This window comes from Hetaerina americana, unplaced genomic scaffold, assembly GCF_022747635.1.
Source record: "Hetaerina americana unplaced genomic scaffold, ioHetAmer1.1.p SCAF_8, whole genome shotgun sequence".
NCBI classification, from domain to species: domain Eukaryota; kingdom Metazoa; phylum Arthropoda; class Insecta; order Odonata; family Calopterygidae; genus Hetaerina; species Hetaerina americana.
Window position 1 is genome coordinate 29,142,635 of NW_027287427.1, and position 20,648 is coordinate 29,163,282.

The 20,648-nt window shown below is 36.3% G+C and overlaps 1 protein-coding gene and 1 long non-coding RNA gene across 2 annotated transcripts; both read left to right on the forward strand.

Annotated features, from left to right (window-relative positions):
• Positions 1 to 1,024: 1,024 nt before the first annotated feature.
• On the forward strand, positions 1,025 to 14,132 carry LOC139697974 (juvenile hormone esterase-like). The gene is made up of 10 exons (XM_071596828.1): positions 1,025 to 1,261; positions 5,550 to 5,694; positions 8,026 to 8,211; positions 8,370 to 8,581; positions 11,240 to 11,417; positions 11,518 to 11,610; positions 12,452 to 12,555; positions 13,413 to 13,563; positions 13,660 to 13,780; positions 13,970 to 14,132. The coding sequence occupies exons 1-10, from the start codon at positions 1,025 to 1,027 to the stop codon at positions 14,130 to 14,132; spliced, it is 1,590 nt and encodes a 529-aa protein (XP_071452929.1).
• Positions 14,133 to 16,831: 2,699 nt separating this feature from the next.
• LOC139697779 (uncharacterized) lies at positions 16,832 to 20,643 on the forward strand. The gene is made up of 3 exons (XR_011702817.1): positions 16,832 to 17,325; positions 18,048 to 18,205; positions 18,976 to 20,643. It is a non-coding gene; the product is annotated as an uncharacterized lncRNA (long non-coding RNA).
• The last annotated feature ends 5 nt before the right edge of the window (positions 20,644 to 20,648 follow it).

The window sequence follows — 20,648 nt, forward strand, 5'->3', positions numbered from 1 at the left end:
GTTACAAAAATGAGCGTTTGCGAGATTTTACCTGCAAATTTTATGGAAACAGGCATTACTATTCTTTATTTTAATATAAATCGTAATCCATAATCTGCACAGCAGAAATAGATAAAAATGATACTATCATAGAGGTCAATTTGTCTGTAAGGATACATTTCAAAATCAATGGAGTATTTAAAACAGTTTCTGGCGTCACTTGGTGGAAATTCTTCATATTGAAATTAAAGTTTGGAAAAGCGAAGTGTTTCAAATTTAATTTCAATGGAGTATTTTTTTATCACCGTATCTTTACAATAATGAATTTTTCGACATTAATTTTAATTTTTAAGTTAATGGGTAACTCAATACAGTTCTAATACGACTGCATTGCCTTAGAATTAGTTTCCAGGCTAAAAATTAATAATATACAGGAAAATGCGGTAGAAACCTACGGCAGACAGTAAATAAGGAAATTAAGTGTGCTCATTGGATTGCGCATTTATTAAAAGTGGCGCATATTTGATCAATCTAACACTTCATTCTGCTTTTTCAAACACGTTAGGAAATCGCGATTGAAAGGGACGGTCTTGTCCCAAAATTGTGTTACTTTCCCATGCGAATCGGAAAATAGTGCATTTGATTTCACCTTAAACCACTTCAACCGCAACCACAAAGTCAAACTCGCTTTATTCGTTTTATCGCAGTAGTCAACCCGAAGGTTCCCTTAGATAGATAATGATGAACATACCCCGAACTAATGCTCTAGAAGGAGTGAAGTTCACACACTCGCGGCTGAGGGCCAATTCCTTTCTCATTGGAACGTTACTTTGTAAACAATGAGCTACCACACAGCCTATTAAACTCAATTTACCTGCATATAAATAGTCGTGTACCTTTTGATAAAATTTGAGACTTAGTGTTATACTTTAAGAAAAAATTGCGTCTTTGAATCGCGTCCTGCTAAGCAAAGGTAAATTTTATGAAAATCTGGAGTTACTTCTTTATGCTAGCGACAACAGGGTTGTGGAGCGAGACGAAAGCCATGGAGCTATCTTGTTTGCTCGTCTTCTTCGCTGTCCTGAACTTGCTGAATGCTGTTTCGGGAGCCGAAGTTCTCACCAGAGTCAAGAGGCGAGCTCCGTCGAGCCCAGTCGTTGAAATCCCCGGTTTGGGAAAGGTGGTTGGGGACACCGACTACTCGCACTTTCGCAAACGGACCTTCTACCAATACAAAGGGATCAGATTTGGAATACCCCCCACGGCAGAAAGGAGATTCCAGGTGAGTTAAAAACGACTCAGCGTCGAAATGTGTCTTTTAACGTTAAAATATACCCTTTTGATAAATCATTGGAACGTGAATCCTGTTGTAAACGCTTGTTGAAAATGAACATGTAGAAATGGCTGCCAAAGACGAGCAAGTGGAACTTCAATTTTTTAGGCCGTATTCAAAGACTCACGAATGAACATTATCCCTAAGGCAGAGTTTTCTTGAGTACTGTTAAGCATAGGTAAAAATTAGTGCTTCATAACTCCCATTTATTTCGTAACCGAAGGCGAAAATTTGTTGGCAGAAATCATTTTATTATTATTCGAAAATAAAGGATTCAAAATTAGCAGATTAAGATACAATGAGGATTATACATGCGTTATAAATATTTGATATAACCATCGTTTGATTTAATTTGGAACATATCAATTAAATGTGAATTACCTTTCGAGCATTAGCCGAAGAACTACTGGTGGGATTCATTTCAAATCTAAAATTAATGTGCCTTTTTTCATTCCATATCACAAAAAGTGTTTTGAGAGACATTGAAAGATATGACAGGATGCTCATGGAAGCAAAGGGAGACTAATATAGGCCAGACAACAGGAGGAAGAGGCGGTGTGTTTTAGATATCATGCTTGGATATGGATGGAATTTATCTCAAATAGGGAGAATGGTGACAAGAGAAATGCCAGGCAGTAAAATTGGAGTTAGGGAGATAATTAAATGTGACTATTAGTGACTATAAATGATTGCCAACCGAATGGTGATGTAAGTGAGATAAACGTGTGTTGCAGGATCGGTATTCAAACTGCATTACATGGAAGGAATTAAAAGGGACAGTTAAAGAAGAGAAAATGTGTCAAATTATTTTTTTCCCATTTTTATATTTTAAGCAGTATACACGACCATTAACAAGGGTGAGTTCATTATTTTTGCCTATTGTTTGGTGGTACAAACTAAGAGTTAAATTTATGCTTACGGACGAAGAGGATAGACGGAAAATATAGTTAGTCGAATGAGTGTGGAAGGAGAGGATGTTAGGGTGTAAAGTGAATTGGGGGATGAAGTTTTACTGAACAAAAAAATCCGATACATTGAAAAATTAAATCACAGTTGTGTTTCCAAAAAGGAAGTTGTTTGGCCCAAAAGCCCTTTTCAGAGTTCCGCGGAGATATGAAAGTCATTCCGTCAAGAGGAGGAGCCATAAACTATTTTGCCACTTCCTAGAGGAATTTTTGTGGTAAATTCATGTATCTTACTACTATTATTAATTGTAAATACGACCATTTTTTAATGCATAAATAGGAATTCGAACTCTATTTGGAATATATTTAGACAAATGTGCAACTTCCCTAGGGGTACTGAATCAATGGAACCCATTACGAGCCGTTTGACAAACATCCACCCAGTTTCTTTGCTTAAAACAAAATTTGTCTCTAAACTGGTAAACTTTACCTGTCTGGCTTTCCTTTAAGAAAAGTAAATGTATGGTAATGTTACTAGATTTCGTCTTGGAGAATTAGATCCATTCATTCTGAAGAATTTTGTGCATTCATTTTTCAATACTGTTTTACTCATCAATACAATTATTGTTTCTCACTTGGTACCATCACACTCTATTCTGATAGACGATATGACTGCGATTCATACCCATTTTCAAGGTGACCACCAAGCAAGACAACCTTCTGCGTGAGTGGTGCCTAAAACTTATTGTGATGAAGGCTACATGAACGTTTTTAAAGGCCTAATTTATCGCAAAGACCGCTGATAAAATATTTACTTTCTGTGAATACACCCATAATATAAAAAAAATAAATTATCTCCCTTTTTTTTAAATGAAACTAAAAATGTTGCATTTTAAATATCGTACCAACTCCTATCCTACCTATAACATTCTCCGACAGCCTTTTCACGGGTCAGAATGGGGTTAAATCTGGCGCGCGAACCTTACCTTGCTCCGCAATGATTCAAGTACACGCACAATAACCCCAAGCGCCGTTATGCGTTTTCTCATTGAGTTTAAAAAGTATCTTTTCAATTTCAGCCCTCGGAGCAGCCGGGCCCCTGGAACGGGACACTGGATGCGACAAAATTCGGACGGCAGTGCCCGCAGCCTGAACTCGGGTGGGAGGGTGGTTGGTTTTCCCGTCCGTGGGCAAAACTGGAGTCTGCAGCAAGGGAAGAGTTGATAAGAAGGGGAGAAGTATTAACTGAACCCACCCCGGAAGAAGAGGGAGATTATGAGGATTGCCTTTTCATCCACATCTATACCCCTAAGGTCATACCGTCTTCCGTGCCGTGTTTAATGCATGCTGGAAAATTCCTCGTAGGAATCGATTGGTAGTTGCCAGCAGCAAATTTACTCCAGGAGAAATCTGTTTGAGTTAATGATATCATTAGTGGGTAAAAGGGCGCGGCAGTTCAATGAATAGAGCGATGACTAGAGTGATCCGTGTGCTGGGCACATTTGACATTCAAGCTGCGTGTTTTTCGAGTGCAAAATCTTTCTGCGAAACCATAGACGAAACAACAAAAGGAACTGGGCCTCTGATGTGTGAATTTCCTCGCCGTATCGGCATTAGTACGAGGTGAACTCTATTTTCGCTTATCAAACTAACCTACAGATTTTTACTGTGGTTTATGGCATGTTGAAGCATTCCATCCATTACTACAGCTATTTTTTCCAGTTTAGATATTTTGTTTTGTGAAATCTCAAAATCGAACAGCAATAAAATCAATTGTGGTAGGCCAAGGATGAGATTCATGAGTCAATTAGTAGGCTTGAACGGTTTCATTAGCAACTGAAAAACGCTACCACAAATAGCTGCTGTATTATAAGCGAGTCACTTTTAATTAATGCCATTTTCCTTGCTTGCAAAACTCTTTAAATCTTACCAATATTCCTAAAATGTTATTCTCCCCGTCCCTATGGATTATAATCCTGACGTCGAGGAAGGGCTTGCATATTCTGATGGCCTCTGGAACAATGTTAAATGCTACAAATAGAATCACCCATGCCAGATATGTCGAAGCAGATTCCTAAGGTTGTCCTCGTAGTGTTTGTTCCTCAGTTAGGCGGTTGTGTATGTGTTTGGCTGCAATGGGGTGGCCGTTTACAGTGAAAGTGTCACGCTCAAAAATATTATAGAGGGAGACCACCTAAGAAATCACCTCGGTTATTCATCCCGCGCAATTATGTTGGGAAAAAACATGGTAATAATTACTAGCAAATACGAGACTCAAGTCAATCCATCGTGGGGGAGAGGGTCGTGTCCAATAGCATGGGAGGGAAGGCCTCCGCGATCGTCTTTACACGAAATCCTTACGCAGCCGAATGGACCGCAGAAGGCAAGAGGATGCCAAAGAGGGTTGCGAATTTTAGAATATAGGCTTGGAATGTTGGGAAAATGTTGAGGACAGGGAAATTACACATTGTCTAGCAGGAGATGGATATAAGAAATATAGATCTGTTAGGGCCCTATGGGGTGAGATGGAAAAATGGACGGGATCATTGGAACGATAGTTATAGTGTAGTCTGGACAGAATTAGGGGAAATATGTTAGTGCAGCTAGGGGAGATCAGTTGACCCTGAGAGGTACTTTATTTCTACCGCAATGGTCAAGAAACCAGGGTTAACTACCACGAATATGGTGGAGAGGAAAATGTCTGATGGGAAGAGGGTTAGGGGGGAAGGATAAAATCAAGGGTCATCCCTAGCAGCACGAACTCTAGCTATCCCAATGGGAAGAAAGCCAGGAATGGGTTGCAGTATTCATTTGCAGCCATCTCTTTCCTTTGTGTTCTTCATCTAATAAAAATTGCTAAAGTGAGTTTCATTGTAGGCATATAGTATTCTGTATCTTTTTTATCATAATTCAGCATACATTCAAGTTTTTCATGCAATAGAAATGAGATTATCATGCTGACGTTCACAAAAAAACGTGTATGATGTCCATTCCTTACACTTTACTTTGGTGTATTGATAAAAGTGATCTTGTGAGGGACCGTTTTTATTGATTGCAATATTTTATTAGCCTTTAACATATCGAATTTTGAGGCATCGACATTGTGCACCCTTCTCAATTATTTTATATTTAATTTTGGAAAGGAGGAGGTCGCATAAGTAGTAAAAATGGAGAAGAGGGTTGTGGGTTGGATTTGGTGGGATCATCAATTACCAATCCAAACTGAATGAAGAGTGCAGTGCACATTCACACACTCATACTTTCGCCTACCTTGGCCATTCACTCAAATTCCTAAGGCTCGTTTTTTCTTCTCCTTCCATTTGAATTTCCAGCTGGGGGTCCAAGCCAAGCTGCCTGTTATGGTGTTCATCCATGGAGGAGCTTTCGTCGTAGGATCTGCACTCATGTATGGTCCTCGACGTTTCATGGACAAGGATGTCATTCTGGTTGTGCCACACTACAGACTGGGGCCTTTTGGTAAGTCTTTCAGTTCAGTGCGAAATACATATTACGTTCCATCCCAATGCAACCTGCGGCTAACTATAATAATCACAGTGGGATAATGTAATGAATTATTATTAAATATCCACAAACTTAAAGGGATGAGTCCCTTCAATCCTCTATCGGCCAGTATTGACGCAACTTAATGTCCCAATGAAAAGAGTTCATTATTTCGTGAAAAATAGGATTTGCTCAGGTGTGTGGGACTCAAGAGGAGTATGACATCATTAATAGAAGCACTCTACCAGTTTAAGTTACGCTAGGTTTTTGATGGACCCTAGGATTACACACTACTATGCGCAGTACGTACGATAAATACGCGAACTGGTGCAACCTGGCGGCCATGACGCGGACTATACTTGCGGCGCTAGTTGCCTGAGACCCAATGAGCCGTCTGTGCTTGGCGGATCGTCGAGCTGTGCGTATGGTGCCAGTTATGTTAGTTCCTGTTGTCCTTGTTTTTACTGTTTGTTGAACATGGAAATTGATGGAATCACGGAGCAACGAATCAACATCAAGTTTTTTGATGAGGTGCGGTAAAAGTTATCAAGAAATTGCTGACATGTTGACAGCTGTTTACAGCGTTAATGTTCTGAAGAAAACATCCGTTTTCAAGTGGATTAAGCGTTTTAAAGATGGCCGACAAGACGCCACGGATGATGCATGGCTGGGACGACCTTCAACCGCCCTTGTTGACAACAACATTGATCGTGTGTGGTCCCCTGTCCTTACCGTAAATGCTGAGTTCTACCTTACAGTTCTCAAACGTTTCAGAGATCGTTTACTTCGTGTGCGACCAAATTAGACTCAAGGTGATGGATGGATTCTTCACTACGACAATGCACCTGCATATTCAGCATTGATTACTCGCCAGTTTCGGACAAAATATTCAATCGCCATCCTTGCTCACCCTCCTTATTCGCCAGATCTCACCCCCTGCGACTTTTTCCTAACCCTATTATGCAAATATGTGATGAGGGGACATCACTGGGAAGATGTGGACATAATAAAGAAAGAAAGGAAGAGAACATTAGAAAGTCTAACTGCCGAGGACCTACAAGGATTCTTTAAACAGTGGGAAAGAAGATGGAACAAGTGCATAGCAACGAATGGAGAGTACTTTGAAGGGGACAAAATCGATATAGACTAAATTTTGCAAAAAAAAGTTTTATGGCCTCAGTTCGCGTATTTATTTGACAGACCTCGTACTCCGAAGTTCTAACTACTATGATATAAAACATTCTTTTTTTAGCTCTGTAAAATTACTTACCAAATTGCCGTCCAACATAACTATAATTTTCCCCCTACCTTGTTTCCACCCTTACCTCACTACTATCATCTTTACCATCCATTGACCTCTCAGTGTCTCCTATTTCCATTTTCCTTCCTTCTTCGAATGCCTCCCATCTCTATTCCATTACTATGAACTTCATTTTTTTTCTCTTCCCACCCATTTTACCTTTTTCATGTCTCCTCATCCACATATCATAAACCTCCAATCTATGCAAATTATCTCTTATCAACAGCTAGGTTTTGGTGCCATTTAAAATTATGATTCATATAGATTTTTCATGAGTCTATTCTTTACAACCTTGCTTAAGGAGCTGGTCATCTACTCACTCCTCTTTTTCATAGCTTTTTCACCAACGCAATCCTTCTTTAATGTCCTTGCCCACCTTCATATAAAATACAGCCAGATATATTCATCACAAAAATATTCTCACAAAATATATACTATCAGCTGAAGAAGAATTAAGTTTTTATAAAATCAATGCACTTATTTGTCTCTATATTGTTTAGTTTCTTTAATATGGAACAATTATACTAAATTAATCCTGATCTCATTGGTTACATTACCATTTCAACATGGAGGCATCCTTACAAACTAATGAAGAAAACATATAATGAGCCAATCAGTGGCAAATTTGCATCTTACACTGACCTAAACTACTGTGAATTTATCAATTTTCACATATTTAATAACTTAAGCAAGTCAAAAATGTTTTTTTTACATGAATCAGATCACAGCCAAAATAGTTTACACACTTAATATGCATAATTGGCAATTCATAAAATATTCCCTTGAAAATTTGCTTAATGATGCCTAACAGAATATGAAATCATTCTTTCATAGTACTGAGTTCTTTACTGGTGAATGAGTTTAAATAAAATAAAAATTTCAATTTCAAAATGTTTATATTTCATTAGGATGTTAGCCATTTCCTAGTTTAACAGAACTTAAAGTTGATACAATAATTTCAGTGTGACTCAATCCTATGTTGTTCATGTTTTATCATTGAATTCTAGGTTTCCTGTCACTCCAAACTGACAGCATTCCTGGTAATGCTGCTATGTTTGATCAAGTTCTTGCTCTTGAGTGGGTACGGGATCACATTTCTGTCTTTGGTGGGAACCCTGATTTGGTTACTATTTTTGGGGAGAGTGCAGGGGCAGGAAGTGTGTCTTACTTGATGCTATCTCAATTAGCCAAAGGTTGGTTCCTGATTTCTTTCAATCATAACCTTATCACAACTTCAATTTCAAATCAATCCCAATAATTAACAATAATTTATTCTAGTATAAGCAATGATTTTATTACACTTATGCGCAAAAAATGGAACGGCAAATTACTTGTTTTAAATATGGAACAGGCCTTTTTCATCGAGTTATAGCAGAAAGTGGATCGGCTTTAGCCTCCTGGGGAATTGACAACAACCCAGAATTTCACACGGTCAACATTGCTGCAGAGGCAGGCTGTAATGTCACTGGAGCTGATGGGGGAAGAGGCAACCTATCTGAAGTGACTAAATGCTTAAAGACGGTTGATGCAGTCCAGCTACTTAAGGCATCTGGAAATTACAAGGTATCTGATTGCTGATTTTTAAATATTACGTTACCAAGCAGTTCTATAGTGTATTAAATGTCAATTCTGAACTAAATTTAATGTTCTTGGTCAAAATGAATTTTTTCTACATTTCATGTGGATTACAAGCACACTTTTTCTGGCATTGAATCAGTATTTCATCTGCATTATAATATCTACCTGGGAAATATTCTTCATTTAATAAAATGACCCATAGTTGAGGGGAAACAAAGACACTCATCTCAAAAGAAAGAAAATGCTTTTCCATCTCATTCTTCTATGAGATGTATGTCTAAACCCTGGAATTTTCAACGCACCAACTATGGTAGATTGTCCATAGATACTTTTTAAATCATTTCCCACGTACCTACATTACTTGGGATGAAACGAATGGAGTAAAATTTTAAGCATTGAGGTCAGATTTCTTCTCGATAGTGTTTTAACCTTCTTGTTTAGTGCACCAATTTCACCTAACCTCAGCAAACTTTCCATATCATCCCACTGCGTCTTCCACCACTCTTCTTTTGCTCTATTTGTTACCATCTCAATTTATTATTTAACTTTTTGTAACTTCCTTCTACCTGTGTATTTACATTTTTCCGTTTTCTTCTCTCATCTTTCTTTGGAATCATGTTCTTCATGATCCATGGTTTCCTTGCCTATTACCTATTAACAGTTCGTATAGTTTCTTTTGTGGCTTTCAATATCCCTTTTTTGATATATTCCCATTTTTCCTCAATAGTACTCCACTCCTTTTCCTCATTCATAATTTTTTCTACAGCCTGCCAATACTCCTTTCTTGTCATTCCAGTTAATGCTTCTACATTCCCGTTCCTAAACCACTACCCCTTCTTTATGTTTTTGAAACGGATACTTCACTTCATGTAGTAGTAGTATTTAGGGGAGGCGACCGACTGCTGGGGTCATTTGCAATGGACAGGAAAGGATGAAGGGTGGAGAGAAACCTGGTATCGGCATTAGCCTACTCTTATCGAAAGGCGCCAAGGGGTCCGCAGCTTAACGTCCCATCCGATGGATGGCCTACTCACTCAAAGTGCCCTCCACAAAGCACCTCAAGCAGGGATCGAGATACCTCTGAAAAATATTCAACACCACCGGGATTTGAACCTGGGCCCTCTGGGAGGGAAGCCAGTACAATAGCCACCGTACCAGTCCCGATCCCCCTGCACTTCATTATAACCAAATTGTGGCCAGGGTCCACATCCGATCCCAGGAAGCTGTGCGAATTGATCACACTGTTCCTCAACCTCTGCCTAACCAGAATATAATCTAACTGATGTCTTTCTGAGTCACCTGGCATTTTCCATATATACCTAAGTCTTTTGTGGTGTCTAAACCAAATGTTGGTCTAAGCCGTGATTCTTGCATAACTCAATTGTTTTCTCCGCATGGTCCTTCCTTGTACCTAAACCGTAATCCTCCACCTCATCATTATCTCTTCCTTTGCCTACCCTCGCATTTCAATCCCCCATCACTATCAAATTTTTCTCTCTAGGAATGCCTGGGATTATATTCTCAAACTAATCATATACCCTACTCATCATTATTATTGTTTGGTGGCATGTATACCTGAAAAGGACAAATTTTTCAGTTCTGCTTTTACCTCTACTAGTAACATCTTACCTGTTTCTTGCTCTATGTTGACTATACTTCTTCCTACCTTTTTATTCAATGTTATGTATTATGGTAACCCCTCCAAAGCTCTCATCCCCTCTGCCATATATTGCTGTAAAACTAATACTCCTGTAATCCCCACTACCCTTCCATCTCACATTGTGTAGACTGAAAGTATATATATTTCCCCTTTCCATCTCTCACTTTATATTCTCTAACTTTCCTGTCCTCAACATTATCATAACATTCCAAGTTCTTAATCTAACTATTTTGGTCATCTTCTTCTGCATCTTCTGTGCTCCAGCTGTTGAATTTGCTCTGCAAGGGATTCGTGAGATAACAACTATGGAAGCCTTGCATCTTCTGCCGCTAGGCACAACACACAGCCAATTAGGCCAAGTCCTGTAGTTGCTAGAACACATTTTCTCCATACTGTCCATCATATAAACTGTGGCATAATAATTGAGGTGGTTTCCCATTGCCTTCCTCATAAGTGTTTTTAATGTGGCACCATCACTCAATGGCCACCCCACTGGAGTCAAATGCCTTTGCAGCCACCTAACTGAGGAACAGATACTGAGGGGACAACTTTTCTTAACAGTCGACCTATCTGGTATGGGTGACCCCACCAGGAGATATTATCATTTCTCCTGCCAGCACAGCTCTAGGGGTCATCGGAACCCATTAGTACTTCCACCTTGTCAATGTTTTAGTCCATGGAATGGTCTACATAGAATAGCAACCATATAATTTTTGTAACCTAAATCAATATTACCCAGCAAATATTTCTTCACTAAAGGTGATTTTAAGTATTACAGCTTTTTTTCAACCAGCCTAGGTAAAATGAGGACAAATCACAAGGGTTGGTAGTTTAATAATCTCAGAATTAATGAGTTCACACTGCACATTTTAATATGATTTGACCATAGCTATGTGCCTGTTCAAACTTGCAGTGTATATAGCAACTGTTTACTCTTTATACTCCATCGTAAGTGTTCTCATGATGACATTTGACCTTTTTAGATCAAAGAACTGCAAAAAGGCTACAATGGATTTGGTGGAAATAGCCCAGTTGTACAGAGAGCAGGTAAAAAGAAGTATATCACAATGCCACCATTGGACATAATTAAGTCTGGAAACTATAGTAATGTACCAATAATGTTTGGAGCAAATAGAGATGAAGGAACATTTCTATTTTCGGGTTGGTTTGTTCACATTGATTTTCCAATATTATTTTATTAAATATGTATGCTAATTAAGTAAGTTTTTGAGAAGATTATTAACCCTTATTACAATTACAGTGATGTATATGGGATACCTGGTTCCCAATGGACTGATAGATGATAAAGATTACCTCTCTCACGGTGTTCCAGACAGCATTTTGAAACAGAACAGTAAGTCTAATTGTGAATGAAATGCTAATCCCTTAGAAACAGTCATGGTGTAGATATTAAAAACAGCGAAACCCATTTAAAATGCTTCATACTTTAATTGCTTTCCCACTGAAGATATTTTTTTCCAGTCCCTAGCATTTTCTCTTAAAATAAACGATAAAATCTTCTGGTTAGATAAGATAAGATAAAATCTTATAAGTAATTCTCATTTTTCAGGCATTTTCTTCATTCTGCTAGCCGCTGATAATGCTCATTTTTTTCTGTTTTTTGGCACGTATATCTACTAGCTACCCCATAACCTCAGTTGGTAGAGCATAGAACATAGTTAAAAAAGGCTAATATTATTTGTAATGCCATTCTTTCCCTATCCAGTCATTCCCAAACTTAATGATGTCAAAGCCTCTGTTTATTTGTCACTGTCAAGATCGGGAAGGACTGACACAAATGTGACCCTGTGCAGTCAAGCTTGAAAACAGACAAAAAAAAGGATAACATGAAGCTGTAGAATGGATGCTACCTAAATCGTTCAATGAAGCAAGTTCATATAGTCTTTCTCACAAAACCAGGCATATGAGAAAGAGAGCAGGGATTGCCATTATGTTAAGAATCCTTAGAATTCCCAACAGGCAAATTGTTTTTGATTTACATCTGTTTTTTTAATATTCCCAGAATGAATGTAATTTAATTTGATCAGGTGTAATCATCAAAAGTAGGATATAAACCTGATTTGATAATTACTGGAAATATATTAATATAAATGTATATCACATTGAATCACACTTTCAATTATTTCATTATATTGTCATTGCATATGAATAATTTTCTTGCATTGAACCTTTAGATGTCAAAGACCCAAACTACTGGCTAAATGATGCAATAATGAATACCTATACCACTCCAGAAACTCTCAAGAACTTCAGTGCTATGTGCTATGGCATAGTAGATGTGAGTTATTTATTAATTAGTAGATATTTATTTCAGTAATATAATTTGGGAAATTAGAACATTTTAGTTTTAATATTAGAGTATATATAAGATCCAGTGTCCATAGGAATACTCAATTAACTATATAATGGGACGGCACAATAGAACGCAAATAGAATAGCAACATTTAAAAGGACACTCACACAGTAAATTGTTCGAGCTTTCGGCCCTCTCAGAGGCCTTCTTCAAGTCAGTCTCTCAATTAACCATATATATATATATATATATATATATATATATATATATATATATATATATATATATATATATATATATATATATATATATATATATATATATATATATATATATATATATATATATATATATATATATATATTTATTTATTTATTTATTTATTTATTTATATATATATATATTTTCACATGCCGTATAGGGCTTAGTACTGGGTGATCTCTACCATCACCTACTAAACCAACCTTTGGGTTGATTACTGTGTTTATGATCACCCAGTACTAAGCCCTATATGGCATGTAAAAATTCACATATCAGGGTAGGGGGGCCAGTTCCTTTCCCTGTGCCGGTTATGGTTTCCCAGGAAGACCTGGTACCCGAAAAATCACTTTAGCTTGGGTGGAGCTGCAGGTGCCCAGAGTGCCTTGCCCGGGAATCGAAACTGGGACCCTCTGATCGGCAGCCCAACGCTCTACCCACTGGACTACCACGACCCACATTTATATATATATATATATATATATATATATATATATATATATATATATATATATATATCGCTTATAAAGTCACATGTACCTACTCAGCTGGCAGCAACTGTATGTTTATATTTTTTCCATTAGGCTGTAGGTGCATTTATGCTGAAAGGACCACAGTATCATCAAGTTCAGCTGCATTCCAAAAGGAACAATAGCTACTTTTATGCATTTAACTTTTTAGGAAATAGTACAATGTGGAGTTATTTGGGAGTCCCAGGGCTACCAATTGAAGGAGGTGAGCTCTTGTGCATACCTAAGAGTACATGAACATTTTTACTGATCTCTTTTTTTGATTATGTTGCATTAATTTTTCTGAAATATCCCATTTTAGGTGTGTGTCACATGAATGAATTGATGTTTCTATTTAATATACCAAAAATTGAACTTGATGAGGAAGAAGAAGACTTATCAAAGAAAATGATTGGTCTATGGACTAACTTTGCAATATATGGGTAAGCTTATTGCATCCAAAACAATAGTCATAGATAGTACAGACATAGAATAGAAAATCTAACTGAAATAATATTTTCAATGACATGGTTACAAGTGATTATTATTCTTTAAATTTATATTTGAAGAAAAATAATACTTGATATTTCTCACAATATTTTATTTATTTATATTTCTCTCAATCCTTAAAGGGAACCAAATCCAGAAGAATCTAAAATTGATGGTGTACCAAAATGGTTGCCATACACTTATAAGGATGAATTCTACATGGATATTGACAGGAATATAACTGGAAGAAGGGACTATACCACAGAATACACCATTGGAATGAAAATCCATGGAATTTTAAACTGAACCACGAATCAAATCATAAATCTTGAGTTTCCAAATCAAGTAATCCAAATCTACCTTCTAGTTATAAAAATTGACGTACCCACAAAATGGCCATTATACATTCTGCCTGTTGTAGACTCAACCATAATATGTTTTCTCTAAAGATCCAAAGGAAATTTTAAAGTTGTCATATGTCCCAACATTAATTGACTAAAGCTAAGACAAGTTAGACAATATGGAAAATTATGGATAAAATCATATGAAAAGTTGTATTAATTTCTACATATCTAAAAAACATTGATTCACCTACTATATAGTAGCCATATAATTTCATTACACTCCTGGGTTGTCTGCAGACTGATATGGATTACACCTTTCACATAGGCATATGTTGTACCTGAAGAAAACAATAAGAAATAAGTTTCATTGAATGGTAGTCGCCAGAATATGATAAAAATCCATAGAATGTGAAATTTTCAAGAATCAAAATATTTAAAAGTATTTAATATTTACCGGGGGGAGTTAAGCTGAGACAAATGTTGCTAGTTATTTTGCCAGATAGCACTGCTCTAATGACTTCTTTAATCAACTTTCAGATTAAGCTGTAATTTTTTTGAAGCAAAAATAAAATAATTAAATATGAAAGACATTTCGATTAAAATTTGACTCCAAATGTAATTCTTAGACTTTCTAATTTGGGATTTTGATACATAAAGGTATACATGAGCAATTTTCCCAGCTTTTGTCTGATAGTGGATCAGATGCCAAAATAGCATAATTATAATTTGATTGCATAATGATATTGTAACTAGTCCTGTAGTTAGTCCTGCTCAGTGATGGCAATATTCCTGAGATATCTCTTTGTTGTCTTAATGCAGTAATGAATAAATGGTAAATGAAGGGAGAATTTACCACTTGAGGGATGGTAAAAATAATTCATGGAAACTTTTTTGAAGAACATAACTGGTATCATAAGAACATAATTGGATCTAAGGTATCCTTATTTACATCATATTCTTTTTCTAGGTCTAATCTTACTGGCCTAATGTATTTACCTTATAATTCTCCTATACATTCCTTCCTCCTCTCTTGGATCTCTTCTAGTTCAACTGATATATTTCCTGACTTCTCTGATTGTTCACCTATATTTTCCCTTTCTAGTTCCTGGCAGTATTTTAACCTTCCTGTTTAACATACCAAGTTCAACCTTTCTCTATAACTTTCCATATCCTCACACTGCATCTTCCACCATGCTTCTTTAGCTCAATTAGTTACTTAAATCAATAAATTATTAAACTCCTTATACGTCCATTTAATTCTGTATATACATTCTTTCATTTCCTTTTCTTGTCTACTTCTAATCATATTGTCAACTAAGGTTTATCACAAGAATCTAAAGATTATGATGGAACTTAAAATGGTTTTCTAGAATTACTGGTTTTACGTAGTAAAATAAACACTCCAGATTTCCAATACTCTTAAAAAAAACTGTTTCTAATGGAATGCCGTCAGAAAGATAAGTCCATTGAAGTGTTAAAAATAGAAAATTAGGCTAGAAGGTCACTTATACTCTTAGTGTAGCCAGACGTGGGAGGTCCAGCCAACAATAAAAGAGAACACAGTCTTGATTGTGTTCTTTTGATTCTGAAAAACATTTTGAAATATCAGTAATGACCCTATATTCACCTCTGTTTACTCTGTTGCATTTCACCCAAGAGAGATTTGCAAATTTTATTTGATTACTATTACTATGATGAGCTGGGACTACTCTATCATCAAAGTAATACCACAAGGATTATTTTTGCAGGTGAATTTTTACATAGGATTTCTCAAAATACTCCAGAATTCACCTGCTTAATGGCTTTTGTATTTTCATTTGGTCTTAAATTTCTGCTAATTGAACCCATAAGAAAATCAGCCTCACATTTCTTATCATTTATGATGTGGACATATTAGAATGATAAAGGAGAAGAGCTGACACGAGAATCCCATACGGAGGACAAATAAATATGATCATTATTGGCATTGCTATTAACAATAATTTGAAATTTTATTTGACTTTTTAACCCTTATTTTGCCGTAAATATTAAGTTCCCTGTGATCTTTTAAATTACATTAGCAGGATCTTGGTCTTGAGAGAGGATTGCCATAATCTTTCCCACCGGGGGAACGTACAATCATGCTTTATTAATTAATTTTGTCCATAAATAATGTCTAGAGTAACTATCACTTTGCGGACAATGCGACAGAACCTTTCTGATAAGTTTGAGCATCTTGTCTTCACATTCCTTGTGAGTGCACGCCGACTCACCGGAATAATACTAACTAGAGTCAGTCACGAATCGCTCAATTGAACGAGTTACTCAAGTGATGATGATGACTCGACTCGTTTGGAATGAGATCAACGAGTATTTAGAGAACTTATGGCTGTTGGGAATGCTTGGGACGGCTGATTGTGTTGCTGGCTAGAGGTGGGGGGTATTATTCAATTTACTGACTCGAGTCAATTGTATCGCCTCACCTCAATGGCTCACTCATTTGAGTGACTCCTTTGAGTCAACTTGGAGTAATGCGGGTTGCGCAGCAAAATAAAAGTACCTATTAATTTTAAATAAGCCAGACAGCGAATAGATAAAAGTAGGAATGACCGAGGCTGCTCGATCCATAATCGGACCTTTGAATTATCTTTATTTCTGATGACAGAAAATCATGACAATCCTATTGGTCACAGTCATTGATGCCTAACCAAGGTGAACGCATCTTAAAAGCATGTTCCATATGGGCTAACCCATTCGAACGCAGCTGTAGTACCGGTTTTGATTTCAGGATTAAGCTCCCGGTGAGTTACACTACGATCAAAGCCAGACAATAAGTTCAGAAAATGTCTAACTTTTTGCCAAGTGTTATCCGTTTGATTCAACACGCTTTAATATTGCCATTTGTTCGTTTTTTAATTTTCTTACCGTATGAAATCGTAATCAGTGGATATGGGAGAGGAAAAGTGCACCGAAATTTCTTAATTCTACTGCATGGACTGCATTGGTGACAATAGCTATATGATTATCATCATTGATTCGATTATTGAAGAAGTAAATACTTTAATGAGTCTTCGGACTTTTTTAATCCACGTTTCCGGGACATGTTGAGTTTGAAGTAACAATTTCTTTATAAGTTGTAATCAAAGGATTGCTAACATCGAAGCAGCTGTGAAAAGGTTTGCCGACGTTTCATATTCTTGGTTGTCTCTTATATTTTGAAACGGATCTTCTACTGTGGTTGACATATCTTATGCAATATTTTCAAGTTGTATTCAACAGTATTGATGTACACATGTTAAATAAGAGTATTGTCAACAAAAATATCCGACCACTTTTGCGATAGGAGTGTTAAGAAATTTACTAATTTCCTTCCAATATTTCTCCTAATTTTACCTTCTAATTGGTGGTTTCTACCATTTTACTTCTTAATATGAATATATAGAAAATTATTTTGCTCCGGATAATATTAATGCAGAATTACTGTCATCATCGCGAAGAGTAATTTTTCATCAACTAGGTTTAAACGAGTTCAGCCACAAGTTATATAACATCCGTGTCTATTAATCAACATTGGTCTTTAAATAAAAATTAGTTCCTGGGCCATGTAGACATTTTATAATTAAACCTTATGTAGTGAATTAGTCAATAAAAGAGAAACATTTAAATGCATTGGTTGCACAGTAGCTTTGATTGCGAAGTTAACTCTCTTTAACATATTTGAAAAAAATGATAATGATGCCTTATTCACCATTAGCCGGTTCTGCATGGTTTCGTCATAAAAATGTGCATAAATTTTCTAAGTATATACTACATGAAAAATGTTTATTTGCATTACATAGGGATATTTAGCAAAAAATTGCAGACTTTTCATTCCATAATGCAATATATTCATCCACAGAGTACAAAGGTTAAATAATCAAGTATGCTGTAAGATTATTCTTGAAATTATTTGAAGGAGATGCTTTCAAGCCATGAAGCATTTTTTAAAATTTGGCTCCTTGGGGTGGTATGGTCGCTCACCACCCAAATTAGACGATCTTGTCTCAATGGCTACAGGTATGTCAAGCTTAGTATGTGTATCATGGTGATGGATATTTAAGTTATGTTCGTATGTTATCCTTTACAAATAAGATTAGATTTTAATATATTAAGTGTGGCCTGTGGCATAATTTGCAGCTCATGAAAATGAGGTATGCAGGAGTGTCTGGAAGGTAATTTTGAGATAGCTCTTATGTCTGTTTCTGGACTTAAAATTTTTTTTGAATATGGCTTGAGCCACCCTAGAATATAATGCCGTATGATAATTGAGATTGAAATTTCAAATGATTAACTGCTGCTGAGAGCTGCTGATTGACAGCCATCAAGCTCAAGCAATTGGTGGTGATCATCCAAATATGACTTCATTAGTTTTAGTGCAATACCCTTAACACCATAATATTCTACCTTTGATAATAATATTGAATTGTTGACACAGTTTAAAGCCTTACTAAGATTACATTGTGTCACAGAGGCTGATTCCTTCTCCTGTAAAATTTGCATTTTAACTGTCATTCTTCTAGAATAAGTAGTGGCGGTGGAAATATGAACTTGAAACTTTCTAATTGGTCCATGTTAAATAATGCCAAAGTAGATTTATTTTTTTCAATTTAGGCAAGCATCAAAAAAGAGAATATATTGGCCCTGTCACACAAAACCTGATCATACTGTTGCAGTATTTTAAAATGAATTTTCTCTTACAATGGGTATAGTTATTCTATTTTATTTAAGAATGTGACATATTTAAGTTAATAAAATGAAGATTACAATGTGTTTTTGCCTTTTTCCAGGTTACCTGTGAAATGCAAGAAGAAATAAATCCATGGCAAATAGTGGCTTGCTGATTAATTTACTGCATGTGAAATAAGCCAGCACAATAAAAACCATTTTCTTCCTTTGATTTCGGAGGTAGTCTTTGCCCTTTGATGCTGGCTGGAAACAATACCAAGGAGGGAGGTGGTCAGCAAATGATGGAGGAAATATGAAATTGTGATTCTATAAATGCATCTATGTAAGGCTAAATGGTGTGCATATCAGGTTGTAAATTATTAGTCTTGAAATTCCAAAAATTCATGTTTACCTATGGTTAACCAACGTAACTTGTTGACCTTAACAGTCCTCAATTTCTCAAAGGAAGCCTACCAGGAAGTGCTATACTCTGTGATAACTTCAAAATGTGATATTATTATAGATGCAGGAAGATTGCATTCCTTTAGAACCCTAAAAGATTCATTTTGTAAGAGTTTTCCTTGGTCGCTTAGCTAACTAGAGCATTTTTCTAGATATTGATGGATCTGGGTATGAATACCGGTCTAGACAAATAATTTTTACATCATGAAATTTCTGCATTTCAGTACATATCATCGGAAAACAATTTAAGAAATTCATAGTTTCTCCCACAACTCTTCATATCCTTTGTATGTGGACATAAATAATCCCATCTTATGAAAACTTCATTCATCATGAAAAATGACAATTTTCAGTGAACTATTGACTCTCTGTCTAGGTGTACGAAATCACTATTAAAATTATCTTGGAGAAATTCAATGAGGGTAAATGAAGAGCTTGTTTTAAAGACAGCATATGCATAGGTTTTTAAATCATCCATAGAGAGGAATTTAAAGAAAGCATACATGAAGAGGATTTCGAAGAGGGCTTGTATAATTTATGTTATTTATCTGTAAGTTTAATATTGTAAATGTGTGACGATGGGTTTGATGGTAGGAGAGACTCCATAGTCTCAATCTTGCCCCCAAATAAAGACATCTCTCTATATGAAGAGGATTTCAAAGAAGGAATATACAGAGTATAAGAATGAAGGCATATATGAAGAGGATTTCAAAGAAGGCATATATGAAGAGGGTTTCAAAGAAGGCACATATGAAGAGGATTCAAAGAAGGCATATATGAAGATGATTCAAAGAAGGCACATATGAAGAGGGTTTCAAAGAAGGCATATATGAAGAGGATTCAAAGAAGGCATATATGAAGAGGATTCAAAGAAGGCACATATGAAGAGGATTCAAAGGAGGCACGTATGAAGAGGATTCAAAGAAGGCACATATGAAGAGGATTCAAAGAAGGCACATATGAAGAGGATTCAAAGAAGGCACATATGAAGAGGATTCAAAGAAGGCACATATGAAGAGGATTCAAAGAAGGCATATATGAAGAGGATTCAAAGAAGGCATATATGAAGAGGATTCAAAGAAGGCACATATGAAGAGGATTCAAAGGAGGCACGTATGAAGAGGATTCAAAGAAGGCACATATGAAGAGGATTCAAAGAAGGCACATATGAAGAGGATTCAAAGAAGACACATATGAAGAGGATTCAAAGAAGGCATATATGAAGAGGATTCAAAGAAGGCACATATGAAGAGGCCATCAAAAGAAGGCATATATGAAGAGGAGTACGATGGAAATAGATGAGAATGGTTTGTAAAATAATTGAACAAAGAGG

Excerpts from the sequence above, each read along its gene's own strand:
- LOC139697974 (XM_071596828.1), top strand. The coding sequence starts at position 1,025 with ATGGAGCTATCTTGTTTGCTCGTCTTCTTCGCTGTCCTGAACTTGCTG. Across the intron at positions 5,695-8,025 it reads CTACAGACTGGGGCCTTTTG|GTTTCCTGTCACTCCAAACT; the intron begins GTAAGTCTTTCA and ends ATTGAATTCTAG. Across the intron at positions 13,564-13,659 it reads AGGGCTACCAATTGAAGGAG|GTGTGTGTCACATGAATGAA; the intron begins GTGAGCTCTTGT and ends ATCCCATTTTAG.